We start from the raw sequence: 19,127 nt of genomic DNA, 5'->3' as shown, positions 1-19,127 counted from the left end.
TGTTCGAACAGCCACCTTCTCTCCGCCCATTTATCTAATCTGAGGTACTGAACACAATGTTTTACGTCTTTTCTGATTTCTAGCGCAACCACACAGTGTACAGCGCTCTTTTTAGCCTATTATTGATAAAACTAAAGCGGCTGATCTCTGCAGTTTCATTTTGAAAGCGTGTGAAAGTTGCGCAATCTTATTTCATCAATTGCGCTTAAAAATTCAGAGAAAGCTCTTAACATACATGTACAAAACACTGTGCAACATATTACTACACAAGCAGCGGACTCCGACATAATATTAGTTTGCGTCCGTCCATACAAACTCATCAAGTGGACGAGCTCCGAGCGTTTTAGCGTCATCCACTTGTGATGCAATCGGCCTAAACGCATCTTAATATCAGGTGTAAACAGCCTCATTGTGTCGGTGCAATCTTTAAAGGCTTTGCTGGGGTAGAGATTAGAGAGCCATTGAGATAGGTGAGTGTGTGTTTGCTTATTCACATGTCAGAGAAATGATCAATAGAGGCTCAGTCCGAATTAGACACACACACACAGAGAGAGAGAGAGAGAGAGAGAGAGAGAGAGAGAGAGAGAGAGAGAGAGAGAGAGAGAGAGAGATCTCCTAATTGTCTGACTAATTGCAAACTCTGACTCAGTCTCATGAAGATAAATGTGAGAGAGAATTTAACAACCAAATTACCGTAACACTTTATGCCAACAAGATCTGTCACAAGTAATTTTGCTTCATTTTTCCCCACAATACATTTCATCAAAGGCACAAATAGCAAAAGGCTGCTTCAACTATTTTTAATTTTGTACATGAGCATGAAATATAAAAGCAGATGATTCAACAATGCGACTATCTAACTTTAGATTCCTCACTAATGGAGCGTGCTGGTGGTCTTGTCAATAATTTAGATGCCTGATGGGTGCAGACGTATAACCTCCATTTGCAGCATACATAGACACATACATAGTTTCTCTACTGACAGCAAAATCAAATGAAGCAATTGCTTGTAAAGTTCATCTAAAGAGTAAAATCCGGATAAACATTATATTTAATTCATTGCGCGTCTCCTTGGAATGCTTCATTCTGATTGGCCAGTCATGACATTTGCAGGTTTGTTATTCTCAGATAACAACCGCTAAAACTAATAACACACGGTAATCCGGATGCTGCAAATCATTTTGACAGGACCAGTTTAATATTACACAAAAATAAATGTAAATATGTATTTTAATGACATTATATTTACAAATGATTAAACTAATAGTGTGTTTATGACATTTGAACATCTTGTCTTATCTTAAAACCAAAAGTAGCGAGTCTGCCTTTGTTAAAAATGAGCAAAAAATATATTTCAAATCAATATTTAATGCAGTGCTTCTCAATTATTTTCTGTCACGCCCCCCCCTAGGAAGAAGTAAACATTTCGCGCCCCCCCAACTTTCCGCCACGACTGTAAATAATATAATTTGCAAAACATTGTATCCTTATTAACATTAAAGAAAACACAGAAAAAGAAATATCAATCAACTTACAACAAAGAATAACTTTATTAACATTGTTTTTTTTTAGTCTTTAACAGAAAAGACTAAAAATGCATCAATTTGCCTGAAATAAAATAAATCAATCCTTATTTACAGTATATTTTTTGACCATTTGATACTGAAAAATTAAATTAAATATAATCAATAAATAATAATAAAAAAGTCAAGCGGCTTATCAGCGTGTTTGGGGTGTAATGTCTTTAAGTGACGGTGCAAAAGAAATCACTTCCTGAAAAAGTATTTTCCCCGGGTCTTGCCCGCCCCACTATTTCAGAAGCACTGATTTAATGTTATCTTACTTAAATATCTTACTAATGAGGTAATAGCCATGTAATAATCGGGATAATGTACAGGCAGCAGGTTGTTATTGCGAAATAAGACCCATCAGTGGCTATTTTTACATGCAAAAATTTTGTCAATTCAACATTTTTTTCCAATTGCAGGTTACGACAGTACAGTTTTCATGTACCCTAATCATTGCAATCTGATTAAAATGTTTGTTTACATATAATCCGAACCAAACGTAACAGCCAAGGTTGCTGTATCAAAACCAACCCAATGGATATTCAAAACTAGCCCAAAAGCACCCTTATGACTATTCATAGCCTAGATACCAATAAACTAATAAACGAAATAATTTTATCTTTAACACGCAAAAACGCCATGCTACGCACAGCATGTCTTGTCGAGTTCACACTTTATCTCAGAATAAATGTACAAAGTCAAAGTTGAGTTGGAGAAAGTTGTTCTTAAGAAGTTTTCAAAAAGGCACAATGCTATTTTATTGCTGTATGTAATGTTATGAAAGACATATATGCTGCAGAATGTACAACGTGTGACCCCATTACCTTAAAGGATTAGTCCATATTCTTAAAAAAATACAGATAATTTACTCACCACCATGTCATTCAAAATGTTGATGTCTTTCTTTGTTCAGTCAAGGATTTTTCTCATTTTAATGGACTTTAATGGACCCCAACACTTAACAGTTTTAATGCAGTTTAAAATTGCAGTTTCAAAGGAATATAAACGATCTGAAATGAGGTATAAGGGTCTTATCTAGCAAAACAATTGTAATTTTTGGCAAGAAAAATAAAAATTATGCACTTTTAAACCACAACTTCTCGTTTTCCTGTGACGCGGCAGCGCGAGCTCACGTAATACGTCATCACGTCAAGAGGTCACGGATGACGAATCCGAAACTCCGCCCCCAGTGTTTACAAGTGTGGAGAAAGAGGACCGTTCCGATGTTGTTGTGGAATGATACTAATTAATGTCTTTGTGACAGTTTATTGTTTTAAATGGTTCGCAAATGTGCGTTTCATATTTGTAACCCGTAACCTTTCCACGGCATTACGCAATTACGTGAGGTCGAGCTGGCGCATCGCAGTCACACAGCCGGAGGAAGACGAGAAGTTGTGGTTTAAAAGTGCATATTTTTTTTTCTTGCCAAAAATGACAATCGTTTCGCTAGATAAGACCCTTATGCCTCGTTTGAGATCGTTTAGAGTCCTTTGAAACTGCAATTCTAAACTGCATTAAAACTGTTAAGTGTTGGGGTCCATTAAAGTCCATTAAAATGAGAAAAATCCTGGAATGTTTTCCTGAAAAAACATAATTTCTTCTCGACTGAACAAAGAGAGACATCAACATTTTGGATGACATGATGGTAAGTAAATTATCTGGATTTTTTTTTAAGAAAATTGACTAATCCTTTAATAATGCGTTGTCATTGCTACATAAATAAGAGGTAAATATAAGACTTAAGCACAATTCCTCTGTGCATGTGCACAAGATATTTTTGCATCTGATTGAGAAAAAAATACGATTCCATGCATTTCCGCGTTTATTCCCATACTTTTCTCCTGATGATCAGATCACAGACTACACCACTTCTTTTAATACGATTGAAATTTGCATCCGATCGACCTCAATCTCATAATAATCCAATTGAGCCATTACAAACAGATTATTTGGTTGCATGTAATCGTAATTTGTAATCGAATACACCTACAAGTCTCCATAATGTTTTTAAGATACATCTAAGGTCTTTCACAGGTTATATTGCTTTGGCAACATTTTTGTCATTTTTTATTTTTGCCTTTGTATAAATGAACTTCTCAGGAAACACAAATACTGATAAAACATAGACTGTGAATACACTGTCTCTTTGGATAAAAGCATGTGACAAATGCATAAATGTTAAAGTAATGTACCAGACAGTTTCTTTTGTGGAAATCCCTCCGGCCTTGCTAAAAATACTTGGATATAATGCCACTCCGTGTGTCAAATCCTATCACTAGCTCTTATAGTGCATAAACGGAGCCGTTGCAGTGTCTAGCGTGAGTCACATCCAAAGCAACCCATCTCTGAATCCTCCCTCTGGTACATTTTCTTTCCACAGGCATTAAGGCCACCTGGCTTTCCCGTCATATAAACATCCGATCACGTCAGCGGGACTAATCTAATGGAAAGCCCATCAGTGACCTCAGACCCGCATCATCAATCACGTCTCATGCTCATTATCAATGAAAGCGTTTTAAGTTGCGCACCAAAGTACTTTGAAAGTTTATGAGAGTAAAATATAGACTAATCAGGGATCAAATGAGTTCTTCTCGATGAGAAACTCTTGATGCTTGAGGTATCACATTGCTCAGGTTTCAAGTTAAATCCAAAAGGGGGAACTCGACTCTATGTATCTTTTCATACTCCATAAGAAGTCTCTGGAGATTTAAAGCGAAGAACAGGACTGATACAGAGAAATGCCAGTTTACAACATTTTGCATCTTTATAGCCCAGAGTTACTTGTACACTGCAAAAAAAATTATTTTCAAGAAAAAAATTCGTAGTATTTTTGTCTTGTTTTCAGTAAAAATTTCTAAAAATTCTTTAATTAAGATGCTTTTCTTGATGAGCAAAACGACCAAAGAAAATAAGTTTAGTTTTTGTGCATAAAACAAGCACAAAAAAAATCTGCCAATGGGGTAAGCAATTTTTTATTGAATTTTTCTTGAATTTAGTGTTTAACAAAAATGTTCAAGATTTTTTTGCTTACCCCATTGGCAGATTTTTTTTGCTTGTTTTATGCACAAAATCACTTAAATTTGATATTTTTAGTCTAAAAACTAGACTTATTTCTTGGGTCATTTTGCTCATCAAGAAAAAGCATCTTCATTTAAGATTTTTTATTTATTTTTATTTTTTACTGAAAACAGGACAAAAATACAAAGATTTTTTTTTTGAAAATCATTTTTTGCAGCGCACTGCAAAAAATTATTTTCTTAGTATTTTTGTCTTGTTTTCAGTAGAAATATCTAAAAGTTCTTAAATCAAGATGTATTTTCTTGATGAGCAAAATGACCTAACAAAATAATTTTAGTTTTTAGACAAAAACTATACAATTTAAGTGATTTTGTGCTTAAAAAAAGCTAAATGATCTGCCAATGGGGTGAGAAAATGTTGCTTAAATTAAGTGTTTAAGAAAAAAAAGAAAATTTATTTTTAGATTTTTTTCTCACCCCACTGACAGATATTTTTGCTTGTTTTAAGTTTAAATTGACTTAAATACTATTACTTATATTTTTGTCTGTAAACTAGACTTATTTAAATTTTGCTCACCAAGAAAAATCATCTTAATTTAAGTATTTTTTTTAGATATTTCTACTGAAAACAAGACAAAAATACTTTGTAAGAAAGTAATTTTTTGCAGTGTAGTAATAAATCTACTTCATCGTCCGTCTAAACAAAACTGCTCAATGCTTTTGCCGTTATGATTGTTTGTATTTATCGCTCTCTAAAAGAAGATGGCGAACGTGCCAAGGTGTGTAGTGTTTCTTTACAAAGTAACATCACCATCTACTGGCCTGGTCGGGGTAATACAGTGTTTTTGTTGTATGTGTTTGCTAATACACGTAAATGCAGATCTTTTTGACATCGTTGTCATGTGCATGTGAAATTGTTGAAAACACAAAGAAAAACATCGTTGTCGTGTTACATTACCCCAAATGTATGTGACCCCATGTTGTACTAACAGCAGTTGCATTGTGAAACATATGGTAGGTAAACCTTTTTTCCTTTTTTATCAAAGTAAAACGTGTTACTTTCTTGATTTACAAGCAGGTTGTTTAAAGAAACTCGATTCAATCAAGCACTGCGATCTAAATGGATGCCAGTCTTTTGTACTGGCTTGATGCGGTGTTAGATAAGATGCCTCATCTAATCAATGCTTTGTACAAGTGAAAAACACTCACAATGGACTATCACACTTTAAAAGCAAAGTGCTTAACTTCTAATCCATATCCATCATAGTCCCCGTATTTCTTTCTCCATCGAATTAAATAACAATATTGATTTGTAAGTAAAAGTCTTACCAATGCCTACAAGTTTGTCTTTTCCACTCTCGGTTGTAAACTAAGTATTTGTGCTTTTGGAAAGCTCCCATTTATTCACTGCTGGAATAACTAAAAATACACACAAACACATTTCTAGGTCCTAGGTCATCGTTGGTGTACGTTAGAGAAACACAGCATTTCTGTGGCGCCTAAATAGACACACTTCAAAAAATGATTTTCAAGAAAAAAAATCTTAGTATTTTTGTCTTGTTTTCAGTAAAAATATCTAAAAATTCTTAAATTAAGATGCTTTTTCTTGATGAGCAAAACGACCCAAGTCTAGTTTTTAGACAAAATGTATAAAAAAATATCAAATTTAAGTGATTTTGAGCATAAACAAGCTGCCAATGGGGTAAGCAAAAAAATCTTGAACATTTTTCTTAAACACTAAATTCAAGAAAAATTCAAGAACAAATTGCTTGGCATATTTTTTTGCTTGTTTTATCCACAAAATCACTTAAACTTGATATTTTTGCTCTAAAAACTAGACTTATTTTCTTGGGTCGTTTTTCTCATCAAAGAAAAGCATCTTAATTTAAGAATGTTTAGATATTTTTACTGAAAACAAGACAAAAATATTAAGAATTTTTTTTCTTGAAAATAATTTTTTGCAATGCAGCATTTTCACCCTGTATGCAGACTTTCAAAATAAGTTTTATTTCTTCTTCTGTCAGATTAACATGTAACCTTTAATGAGATAGCAATCCCATAATGCATTGCAACGCAGTCTGGAGAAATGTTGATTATTATAAGCTATTTTACACTGCAAAAAAAAATTCAAGAAAAAAAATTCTTAGTATTTTTGACTTGTTTTCAGTAAAACTATCTAAATTTTTTTAAATTAAGATGCTTTTTCTTGATAAAAATAAGTCTAGTTTTTAGACAAAATGTATCAAATTTAAGTGATTTTGTGCCTAAAACAATCAAAAAATCTGCCAATGGGGTAAGCAAATTTTTCTTGAATTTATTGTTTAAGAAAAATTTTCAAGATTTTTTGCTTACCCCATTTTTTTTTTGCTTGTTTTATGCACAAAATCACTTAAATTTAATATTTTTGGTCTTAAAACTAGATTTATTTTCTTGGGTCGTTTTGCTCATCAAGCATCTTAATTTAAGAATTTTTTGATATTTTTACTGAAAACAAGACAAAAATACTAAGAATTTTTTTCTTGAAAATTATTTTTTGCAGTGTAGCAGACGCTTTTGTCCAAAGCGACTTACAAATGAGGTAAACAATAGAAGCAATTATAGCAACACAAGAACAGCAATACGTAAGTGCACTAAAAAAAGTCTCATTAAGTCTAACACAGTATACAAAGCCATGGGTTCGTTTTTTTTTGTATAGATAGAGATCAGGAAAAAGGAAAAGAAAGCTACTTATTTCAAGACTGAAAAGTATTAATAATGGTTCCATCTAATAAAAAATTGACTGTTTTATCCAATATTTATGTGTGCCGTATTTATAGCACAATGCTAATGTCGAGTCTCTCCGGTCCATTAAAGCCCATCTTCTCTTCAGAGCAAGACAGACTTACTGTAATTTAGTTGTCATCATCATATTTTACACTTACACAAAAGTATTGTGTTTATTCAGTGATGACATCAGATTTTTTATATAAAAAAAAATAAAACATTTTTTTTACTGAATTTAAAACCCATAGTAGTGTTATGGTACTGTAGATGTCCAAAATACTATGGTAGTACCATATCCAGGAAAACAGTTTTAAGGCAGAATGTCACCTGTTGGACATTGTAACGGTACATGCACACAGGGCGTAAGAGTTAACGTTTAATTGAAGGCGTGTCTGAAGCGTGGCCAACAACCAATCACAATGGCAGCATGGTCTTGCATAAACGTAATTGGCAGGTTCTGCACTAGATTATTTGCATAAGGCTGACACGCGAGTTGGCACTTGAAAAGTTGAGAAATGTTCAATTTCTGCCGCGAGCAACGGCTGTGACGCGACGCCGACGGATAAACAATTCAGTTTGGCAATGCATGACGTCACCCATACAAAGTAAATGAGAAGTGTTACAGCTGAACGTACTTAAACTGTTAAGGTGCAAAGGTGTACTTTTTGAAAGGATACCACTCCAGTGACCTTTATTTTTTGACAGTGCAGCTTGTAATTGCCAAAGTGAATGCTGTGCACGAAAAAAAAAGCAGAATTTTTGATGCAGGCACTATCAGCAAGGGCACTACAACAGCGTCGAACTTCATTTATGGGCAAGACAACGACAGCGGAAACCGCTAGATGTTCAATCGTAATTTATTTTGCAAATGCGTTTCCATCTCCCATTATTCACATTTTTTATTTGTTGCATAAGACAAAAACCACCTCAAGCAAGCGTAAAAACTTTTATGCTAATTAAGGGATTTTTTATTTGAAATTTGACATTTCTATTACTCATTTCTTGTGCGATACTTTAAAATGCGCATAAAATCAGTGTGATGAAAACCTAGTGTGCATATACAGAAAACATTTGGTATGCATTGGCGTTAAACTGAATGGCATTCATCATGCAATTTCGGCTATTTTTTATTTTATCCGAGGCTGACTTCTAAGAATGAAATAAAGATATTATCAGCACAGTGTTGAACATGAAGAGACAACTTGGAACGCGGAAGAGAACAATCATGCAGCATTTAATGCTTGGAAGCACCGACATTACTTTGAGTTTAACTCAGTTAAAGGTGACAAAAACATCAGCGTCCGCTGTACACTCTGCGTGGGAATAAAACTTTCATCTATGGCGAAAAATTCCACCCAAAATCTGAGCAAACACTTAGCAAGCTGGCACAGGAACGTGAAACTTACTGAAAAAAAAAAACCTGAACCCCCAGCTGACATGAGCGCTGCCGCTCCATCTCATATATAGTGTTACGACATAAATAGTCCTCAGATTGTATATTATATTCTATTAAAAGACGTTTATGCGAAATCTGATGACTATATATCTATATTTCATGGATTATATGCATTTGTGGACAAAAATAGTCATTGGATGTATTCTATTAGACGGTTTTCATGGGTTATTCACACATCAGAAACAGACTGGATTCGACTCGCGATCGTTATATTAACACAAGGTAAGAAGTCCCATTTATATTTTGCATGTTGTCATCTGGACGAATTAGTGCGTACATGTTTTTGAAAAGTAACTTAGTAAAGTAACTAATTACTTTTGAAAATGAGTAATCAGTAAAGTAACTGGATTACTTTCTTGGAGAAGTAATCAGTAATCAGTAACTAATTACTATTTCCAAGTAACTTGACCAACACTGTCTATAACAGTGAGAAACAATTGGGAAATCGCTTGCAAATAACAATGTGATTATTCAGACAAAAATCTTGATCAGGCATTATAATTTAAAAAAAGTATTACATTTTTTTTCTTAAATTCAAGTTTTTCATTATTGTTTATATGTCCATGTGTAGTTTTAATATGCTTTAAGACAAACCATATGCAAATTGACCAGTCAATGCCATTGCTAAGTATTTTCTCCATAAAATTTGAGTGTTCAAAAACAGACTCATTCCAGCGGCAATCACATCATCACAGTTGAACGAGTGGATCAGTAGTTCGAGCCTTTGTGTGCGTTCACACCAGAGGCGATAGATATTCGCGCATATTTGGACGTGTGAACATTTTGAGTTTAGTCGCCTTATATGCGCATGAAATTCTAGTCATTTGAGACATTCACACGGAAATTCGCGTCATGGGAGGGGCTCTGCGACTCCGCTCGCTTCCTGTAATCACGTCACTACAAGAGCAATTCCTGAATGCGGTGCGATTTTACGCCAAAGTTCAGTTTATCAACTCAATTTGCTTCATTCATGCGAACTAGACGCGCGAATGAGGCGGATTCGTGTGTACCGTGCCGCGAGACCTCCAGATGCGCGTAAATGCATCTTTACATTGACTTAACATTAAAATCACTCACGCTATATACAATATATATCTATTGTCCGAAAAAGTAAAGGCGGGACTAATTTGCATATTCATAGATCTGCGTTTTCTAAACGAGGCAAGGGTGTAGAGTTACATTCAAGGTGTTTTAAAGCATAAAGAAATTAGTGTCACAGGAAAAACATTTACATATGCTGCTCAAAGATGACTTTTAAGTGATAAAATTATCGACTGCGGGGGACTTTAAACACATTTCGTCAGGAACATTTGTATCACTGTTTGTCAAAATGAGGTGAAATAGGCTATACTTTGCATTTCTATTCATTTCCATTTATGCATTTGGCAGATGCAATTATCCAAAGTGAATTACATGATACACATCAGTACATGCATTTCCTGGAAATTGAAACCGTGCATAATCCAAATTGTCCTAAAGATGACACATTCTTTATAATAAGTGCTTCAGTATATCTTGAAATATTGTATTAAATATACACCATACAAAAATAACCGACCCATCACCATACAATAGCGATATGTGATTTGTTTTGTCCATATCACCCAGTCCTACTGTGACCTTGCCGTTGCCAGTTTCATGCTCTACCAACTGAGCTACAGGAAATTTGAGCTGTTTAGTGTCACTCCCAAGGGTGCTCTTTATCCATCCAACATAAAGTCAAGGGCAGTTATAGGTGAAACACTTACAGACCACTATGATGGATGAATAATGCAAAAAAAATTCTCATTCATATCTGATCATCTCAGTTCTTCAAACATGCATGCTAACGCGAAATAGATTTTTGGAAAGGGTGCATGCAGAAAGTTATGCATGTCACAAATTATCTATTTTTTTTTAAATATCTAAAATAATGTCCAAATTTAAGGGAAACGACAGCAGACCCCACCAACTCTTCTGATCTACAAAATGGTGATAACTTTTTTCCATCGGGAACAACTGAAATCTGGCAACCCAGATGTAAACTTGCACTTTTATGAACTGCAAAACTGAATGCCTAAAAAATATACAGACGTACATCCGGCAGAGCATCACCTATTCAGAAAATACATGAAAGGTGTCACAGCCGTTACTATCTATAAACTCGCACAAAGGTTCACGAAATGAGGTCAGATTAGTTTATGCATTATTAAACGTGCTGGATATAAAGGGCAGGCTGTAGATCACTTCACAGCCGCACATATGGAAACAAACCCTCTGCTAATTCCCGGAAAACCATTTCACGGCGTTATTAATGGAGCGTTAGCGCAGAGTGCCGTATTAAAATGATTTGTTGGCTTTAACAGGATTTTTAAGGAAACGGCAGAAATACAATGTGCTAATCGAGCGCTAATGCGCCGCTTATTCGAAGCGGAAAAGGTGTTTCTGTCTTAGCAATTCTTCAATATGATATTTAAAACGCAGCGGTCCTGTGGCTCTGAAGCAGAGAAGGGAAATCATTAAATGCCCCATCAGATAAAGGGCAGCAATTTCCTCTAATTGCAATCCCATTCGGCACCATCAGGGGTAAAATGACTGAATCAATAGACATGAGGGTGGGCGGTTTGTTTACAAAGAAAGAATTGAAGCATTTGATTGGACAATGAAATAGGAAGAAGAACAGAATGGACTGTAGAGACGTTACATACAATTTTACTGACAACTTGTCAAAGCCTTTGTTTGGATGATAAATCCTTTGTCTCTAATGAGTTTGTGTGTGCGTGTCAATGTGCACATACCCGAGCCTGTGCAAACCTAATTCAATGAACTAAAGCTCACAACTTTATTTTTAAACTTTATTTGTAGGCTTAACATTGCGTGATACGAAAGCAATAAGGTACGAGAGGCTACTTAGCAAAAAATCCTTTTCAAGAAAAAAATGTCTTAGTATTTTTGTCTAGTTTTCAGTAAAAATATCTAAAAATTCTTAAATTAAGATGCTTTTTCTTGATGAAATATGATTGGCATAAAAATCTGCCAATGGGGTAAGCAAAAAAATCTTGAACATTTTTCTTAAACACTAAATTCAAGAAAAATTTGCTTACCCCATTTGGCAGATTTTTTTGCTTGTTTTATGCACAAAATCACTTAAATTTGATATTTTTGGTCTAGAAACTAGACTTATTTTCTTGGGTTTTTATCAAATGCAATATTAAAGCAATACAATTTTTTTATCATTTTATGAAGTAAAATTACTAAAAGTCTTTCTTCCGCTGGAAAAAATAGTCCCTGACCGACTGTAACAGTATGTTTAAGTTGCTACACTGCAAAAAATGACTTTCTTGCTTAGTATTTTTGTCTTATTTTCAGTAGAAATATCTAAAAATTCTTAAATCAAGATGTATTTTCTTGATGAGAAAAATGACCTAAGAAAATAATAGTAGTTTTTAAACAAAAAATATACAATTTAAGTGAATTTGTGCTTAAAACAAGCAAAAATATCTGCCAATGGGGTGAGAAAATTTTACTTGAATTAAATCTTATTTCACCATTTTTTTTCTCACCCCATTGGCAGATAATTTTGCTTGTTTTAAGGACAATTTCACTTAAATTGTATATTATTTGTCTTTAAACTAAACTTATTTACTTAGGTCATTTTGCTCATCAAGAAAAAGCATCTTAATTTAAGAATTTTTTGATATTTCTACAGAAAACAAGACAAAAATACTAAGCAAGAAAGTGATTTTTTCAGTGTAAAAGTGATGAGCAGTGATACACAGAAACGTTGGGTGCTGCTGTGATTTATCGTAAATAAAACATAGCTGTTGACCAATCAGAATCAGGCACTGCATGAATCATTTTATATTATATGTACTTACTGCACAGACTTGGACGTCTGGGATCTGAACTTCGTAAACTCTCCAGGTGCCGTCCACTCAGATCCCAGCTAAAACACACAACAAACACACATTTCAAACTTGTTAATACAACTTGCGTGGGGCATTTTTTTTATTGCATTTTGCAATTTATACTTTACAAGTTATCTTAAAAGCTTTCAAAAAATCAACCCTTAGCATGTTTGGCACAGTTCTCATGAACCCAAACCCATTAAAATGACTAGTTAAAGGTATACCTACTACTTTAAGTGATTCAACTCTTTTCTCAATAAAAACAAACTAAGGGCTTGATTTACTAAACGGGACAAAGTAGCGTGAGAACACAATTCCAAAAAGCGCGAATGGGAGTGGTAATATCTGCATGTTATTTACTAAATAGCGCAAATTAAATAACAAAGGCGCAACATGTGATCGCAAATAAGCAGATCTAATCTTGAATTCAGCACCACAGACATCGCAGTGGAAAATTCGGGGTGTGTAATCCCAGCCAAACACTGCAAAAAAATCCTAGTATTTTTGTCTTGTTTTCAGTAAAAATATTTTAAAATTCTTAAACTAAGATGTTTTTCTTGATGGGCAAAACGACCCAAGAAAATAAGTCTAGTTTTTAGACCAAAAATATCAAATTTAAAGGGGACAGAGAATGAAAAACCATTTTTACCTTGTCTTTGTTGAATAATGGTAGTCTACCCGCATTCACAAACATACAAAAAGTGCTAAACATGCTAAACATCTCAGTCTCATAGAAATTCCTCTTTTAGAAATGTCAGCCAGAAAACAGCCCAATCTGAAAAACTGATGCTTATGACATCACAGGCATCTAACTGCCCCTTCACTTTAAAATAATTGGCTACATTTTTGAGTGGCAGCAAAGTCAGCCAATCAGTAATGAGATTGCAAGTTAAGCCAGTAGGGGGAGCCAAATAGGTGCAAAACCACTTGTTTAAAATCCCCCACCCTAATAGAGCTATCTGACAGAGGTTTTTAGAAAGCTTCTAATGCATTACAGACCCAAACAATTTTTTTTGTCTACATGTCACATCACAGAACAAGGATAAATACCCCGTTCAATCATTTTATGTCACCTTTAAGTGATTTTGTGCATAAAACAAGCAAAAAAATCTGACAATGGGGTAAGCAAATTTTTCTTGAATTTTTCTTGAATTTAGTTTTTTTTTTGCTTACCCAATTGGCAATTTTTTTTAGCTTGTTTTATGCACAAATTCGCTTAAATTTGATATTTTTGGTCTAAAAACTAGACTTATTTTCTTGGGTTGTTTTGCTCATTAAGAAAATGCATCTTCATTTAAGAAGTTTTAGATATTTTTACTGAAAACAAGACAAAGAATTTTTTCCTTAAAATCATTTTTTGCAGTGTGCGCAGACTCAAGTCCCAAGATGTCAGCGCCGTATCAGGACACTGACGGCTTCAATTTCCACCAATGAAAGAGAGCGAACGGGCGTCATCCATCTTTTTTTACAGTCTATGATTTGAATAATGATCTTTCCATGAAGCGCATGTCAGATATGACTAACACTCAGTCAAAATAAAATACATAGGGACAATTTCACCCTTTATGTGGGTTGTTGATGTCCTTTTATGCTTGCATAATGCCAAACTTTATTGTGAGTTGGGTCCCGAGTTGCAGACTATATAGTGTTTCATATCAGTCACTTACTAAAGTATAAAGCTGCCTTTATTAGACAGCTGACTATGTACCCGTTCTGCAAAATCCCAAACTCTGCCTGGACCCGCAGGGCCAGCGGTGCACTGATTTCCAAAACAAACCTCAGTAAGTAATGAGAGCTCTCGCCGCAGTGATCTAGAATAAAATCTCCAGCGCTTCATCCCAGCATGCCTCACTTTAATTGTCATGTGCGGAGTCTCTCTTGCTCTCACATCGCTGTAATGAATCATAATGCCTTGTGGATCCATGTTGCTCTCAAAGACGTCTTTCATTCTTCACGCATACACAAACACACACACACACTGCTTTTGCAAAAATGAGCATGTTTACTATCACACACACCTTTGTGACCAGGACACACGTGACTCTAATAACTTGCGTTCTCATGTAGGGAGGGTTGGAGGATAAAGATGTGTTTGTGTGTGCGAGGCTCGACGTTCGTCTCCTATGGCAAAAGCTACATTTCCACTCGAAGGATACTGCAGGAAAACTTTCAAAGGGTATGAGGAAATAACTTTTTGCTGAAGTGCAAGCTTCGACGCACTTCAGCACGATAAATATCACAGCTTGTTAAAAAAACTCTGTTAGGGAAAGATGTATCAAACAAGACAAGGCGGTAAAAATAAGCCCAACGCCGTTACTACACTGAAGTTTCCCCACTGAAGCAGTGCGAGGAATCACATTAGAGCCACAACACAGAAATATTTTAATTTATACGGTTGACTCATCTTTCTGCATGAACACCAGAACATCCACCAGCTAACTGAACACAGAGCAAACAAGATTGAGCAATGCAGTCTACGGTTAAAGGTGAAGAGTGTGATTTCTTGAAGTGTGCCGCTTAGCATCAACAACTTAATTGCACATATGTGACCCTGGACCACAAAAGTAGCGTGGGTATATTTGTAACAACAGCCAATAATGCATTGTATGGGTCATGAAGATATTTTGTAAATTTCCTACTGTAACTATATATTAGGCCTGTCGATAGATTAAAATATTTTATTGCAAAATTTTCAACTTCCCTAATGCTACATATACACCAAACGCAGGGCATCGCGATACCCGCTCTAGATTACTCGCGGGATTTAACTTCATGTCACGCGAATTTTTCGCTCGAGTTGAATATTTTCAACTTGGGCGATGACGCGCTGCCCATATCGCGTCATTCGCATCGCTCCACGCGTGGGCGCGTCTGATTGCATCTTTGCATTGACTTTGTATGTAATCTACTTGCGCAAATCGTTCAACTCGCGTCGGGCGTGAACCCACAGTAACGCCGGCACATTTAGCAACAGTTTTCCATGAAAATGCAAGAGCTATAAACAACCTGCTACTTTTACTCATCTTTGAGTGAAGAGATACAATATTTCTGTTTGATAGATGGCAAAGAGTTGCTTTCATTTTTATCCTTTCTTCTTTACACTCAGGCTATTTTTATGATACATGAACTTTCCTCAAGCCCAGAATTACATTGAAAAAACTAATTTTGTCTTTCTTTGACACTAAGTCAAACAGCAAATAAAGGCGTGTAGAGATGCAGTTACTGCTATTATGTGGAAAGTTTTATTGCCATCTAATTTCTTTTTGTTCCCATCACTTGATTGTCTATTTGTCAGGCAGATACTTCAAAACTAAAAGTTGCATGCCACTTGCATGGGATGAGATGTTTCTTTATAAAAGTCGAAGTCTAAAAGACGATTCCCAATTTTAAGGATGGATTTCCCCACCTTCAGGTTCCTGAAAAAGATCCGACAAGGATCCTACACAATAAGTCACTTGGAATAGCGGATATGCGGTGATTCCTCACAGACAAAGAGACGCCTTTGTGTCTCTTTGTTTCAATCGATCCGCCTCTCTGTGCCAGGATATCGAGTCCTTGGCAAGTCGAGCCCTTTCTCAGCCAGACGTAATCGATACCCCAGTAAACCACAAATCCCCTAAACACGCTCGCAGGTATCTGGCCGAGGTGCTAATTGTGTTTTACAAAGCCTGTGCCCTCTTATAGATCTAAAGATAAACACCTCTGGGGAATACATTTAAATATGAATAAAATCTAGTACCACCATGGTCCTCCGAGTGAGGAAATTGTCATCAATGCCTGCTATAAGTCAATATTAGATGATTAACTACATTATTGTTTATAAGACATTTACCCCAAAAGACTGGATTCATTTAGTGACGCTTTTATCCAAACGACTTAGTTGAGAATACAACAAGCCAAGTATTCAATGAAAACATAAATGTTGTGTAGTGTGCACACTATTAATACCCAATACTGCAAACTAGAAGTGTAATATGAAAGTAATATTGAAAAGAAACTTTAAAAGAGTTTCCCCTGCCGTTATGAGATAACTCTACCTCATGCGGCAGTAAAAAGGCCTTAAGTGAAAATGTTGAAAGCAATTGAAAGTCGAGGAAAATTTTTACAGCTTTTAAATGAAAAGCTCTTGGAGACATATGGGGTTGTAAAAATAAAACTACAGCAGCCAAAAGTGAAGCACATAAAGTTACCGTATAATGTAAAACTGTATTTATCTAGGTATAGATGAATAATACGAGCTCTGTACATGGTAATGACATGTGAGGCTTAAACATGATTGTTTCCTCCTTCTTATGTAAACCTCGTGCATGCAAATGACCGCTGGAAAACAGACCAATCTCAACATAAGATGAACGTCCCCAACATTAAATTACCTGTTACAATGCTCAAAACAAAGTTGCGCTGCAAAAAAAGCTTTTTACTTAGTATTTTTGTCTTGTTTTCAGTAAAAATATCTAAAAATTCTTAAATTAAGATGTATGTTCTTGATGAGCAAAATGACCTAGGAAAATAAGTTTAGTTCTTAGACCAAAAATATAAACTTTGGCGAAATTAGTGCTTAAAACAAGCAAAAAAATCTGCCAATGGAATTTTTCTTGAATTAAGTGTTTATGACAAAAACTTTCATAAAAAAATTCTTATACCACAGGCAGATTTTTAAGCACTAATTTACTTTATATTTTTGGTCTAAAAACAAGACTTATTTTCCTGGGTTATTTTGCTCATCAAGAAAATACATCTTAATTTGAAAATTTTTTAGATATTTTTACTGAAAAGAAGACAAAAATACTAAGTAAGAAATCCATTTTTTGCAGTGGTGACTGCCGAGTTAGCGCTATATGCTAGTTAATGCTATATGCTAGCATTTAGGCTGAAGTTCTACTATTGACGTTACAGTTACGTTTTGCAGGTCCATACTGAAAAAAAACCCCAAACTTATCACTCAGAAACGTCCATTAACATTCTCCAAACAATTGATTATTCCTCAAATTATGTATTTTTTGTTCTGATACAGATTCAAACATATACACTGCAAAAAATGACTTTCTTACTTAGTATTTTTGTCTTGTTTTCAGTAGAAATATCTAAAAATTCTTAAATCAAGATGTATTTTCTTGATGAGCAAAATGACCTAAGAAAATAATACTAGTTTTTAGACAAAAAATATACAATTTAAGTGAATTTGTGCTTAAAACAAGCAAAAATTACTGCCAATGGGGTGAGAAAATTTTTCTTGAATTAAGTGTTTAAGAAAAAAGAAATCTTATTTCACAATTTTTTTTCTCACCCCATTGGCAAATAATTTTGCTTGTTTTAAGGACAATTTCACTTAAATTGTATATTATTTGTCTTAAAACTAGACTTATTTACTTAGGTCATTTTGCTCATCAAGAAAAAGCATCTTAATTTAAGAATTTCTAGATATTTCTACTGAAAACAAGACAAAAATGCTAAGTGAGAAAGTCATTTTTTGCAGTGTAAGGTCTGTTTACAAACACACAGAGCTACTGAAGGAGCTGCTCTGAGAAATAGCCAATCAGAGCAAAGCTCAACATTATTATTCATGACTCTTTCACATAAGGTAAAATAGACTATTTTATTCTAAGGGAAAATTCTAGAGTTGTAAATTGACATTGAGAATAATTTTACATATAATTTAAATGCATTCTTTGGCACCTTTAAATAAAACAACATTTACACACATTCTGTAGACATTACAAAAGTATTTACTTTTTCCTCATTTTAAAAAAAGTCAGTAAACACGGTGCAGTCTCAAGAAATATCTGCGTACACACAAAACCACTGAAACCGACTCAAATCAATGCCAGACCTGTAGTTTACATGCCAGACCAGTATGTGGTGCTGTAATTGCGCCACAGAGATAAAAACGGAGAAGACGACTTGAAGCATGCGCACAAACTTTGTTGATGTCCATAATCGTTTGTTGCTCACCAGTGTAGCAAAGGAGCAGGAAGTTTTGCTTTAGTAAAGCTAATAGGCTCACTACCTTCTGCAGCACGAACACAAACATGTAGACCGCCATTATTGTTGTTGCTGTTATGTGATATAGCGGTGTCTAACTAGGGTCGAGACGTGGGGTGATGACATCATCCTATAACTAAATATACGGATTGGCTGTACACACGAAACCGCAAGGGTGTCATGTACAGATTTATCCACTATGGGACCCCAAAAAAATAGCGTTTCAGGCTCCCAAAATGTCTGAAAATGTTTACGTATACAGCTAAAAGGCTCTTAATCAAACTCACCTTTCCCACATAGGCCAGCAGACGGGCATTAAGAGGATTTTCATCTGAGCTCAACCAGAACTCTGAGTTATCATCAGAAGACACAGCGAACTGAAAGTCCCCTAAATAAACAACAACACACAGAGAAGTATGAAGTCCAATCGATTCAACATTAATCAACAGCAAAT

The 19,127-nt window shown here is 35.0% G+C and overlaps 1 protein-coding gene across 2 annotated transcripts in view; it reads right to left on the bottom strand.

Moving 5' to 3' along the window:
* The window catches only part of LOC141362454 (N-acetyl-beta-glucosaminyl-glycoprotein 4-beta-N-acetylgalactosaminyltransferase 1-like), a 177,925-nt gene that overhangs the window by 43,286 nt on the left and 115,512 nt on the right, over positions 1-19,127 (bottom strand). For both annotated transcript variants that reach the window (XM_073864546.1, XM_073864545.1), the window contains exons 6-7: positions 18,961-19,061; positions 12,662-12,729 (exon numbers count right to left, since the gene is read on the bottom strand). In XM_073864546.1, coding sequence (XP_073720647.1) covers positions 12,662-12,729; positions 18,961-19,061 — 169 coding nt within the window. The remainder of the gene's footprint in view (positions 1-12,661; positions 12,730-18,960; positions 19,062-19,127) is intronic.

The sequence above is a fragment of the Misgurnus anguillicaudatus genome, unplaced genomic scaffold (assembly GCF_027580225.2).
Source record: "Misgurnus anguillicaudatus unplaced genomic scaffold, ASM2758022v2 HiC_scaffold_27, whole genome shotgun sequence".
Taxonomy (NCBI): Eukaryota; Metazoa; Chordata; class Actinopteri; order Cypriniformes; family Cobitidae; genus Misgurnus; species Misgurnus anguillicaudatus.
The sequence above is the reverse complement of the archived record's forward strand: the minus strand, read 5'-3'. Positions and strand labels throughout refer to the sequence as shown.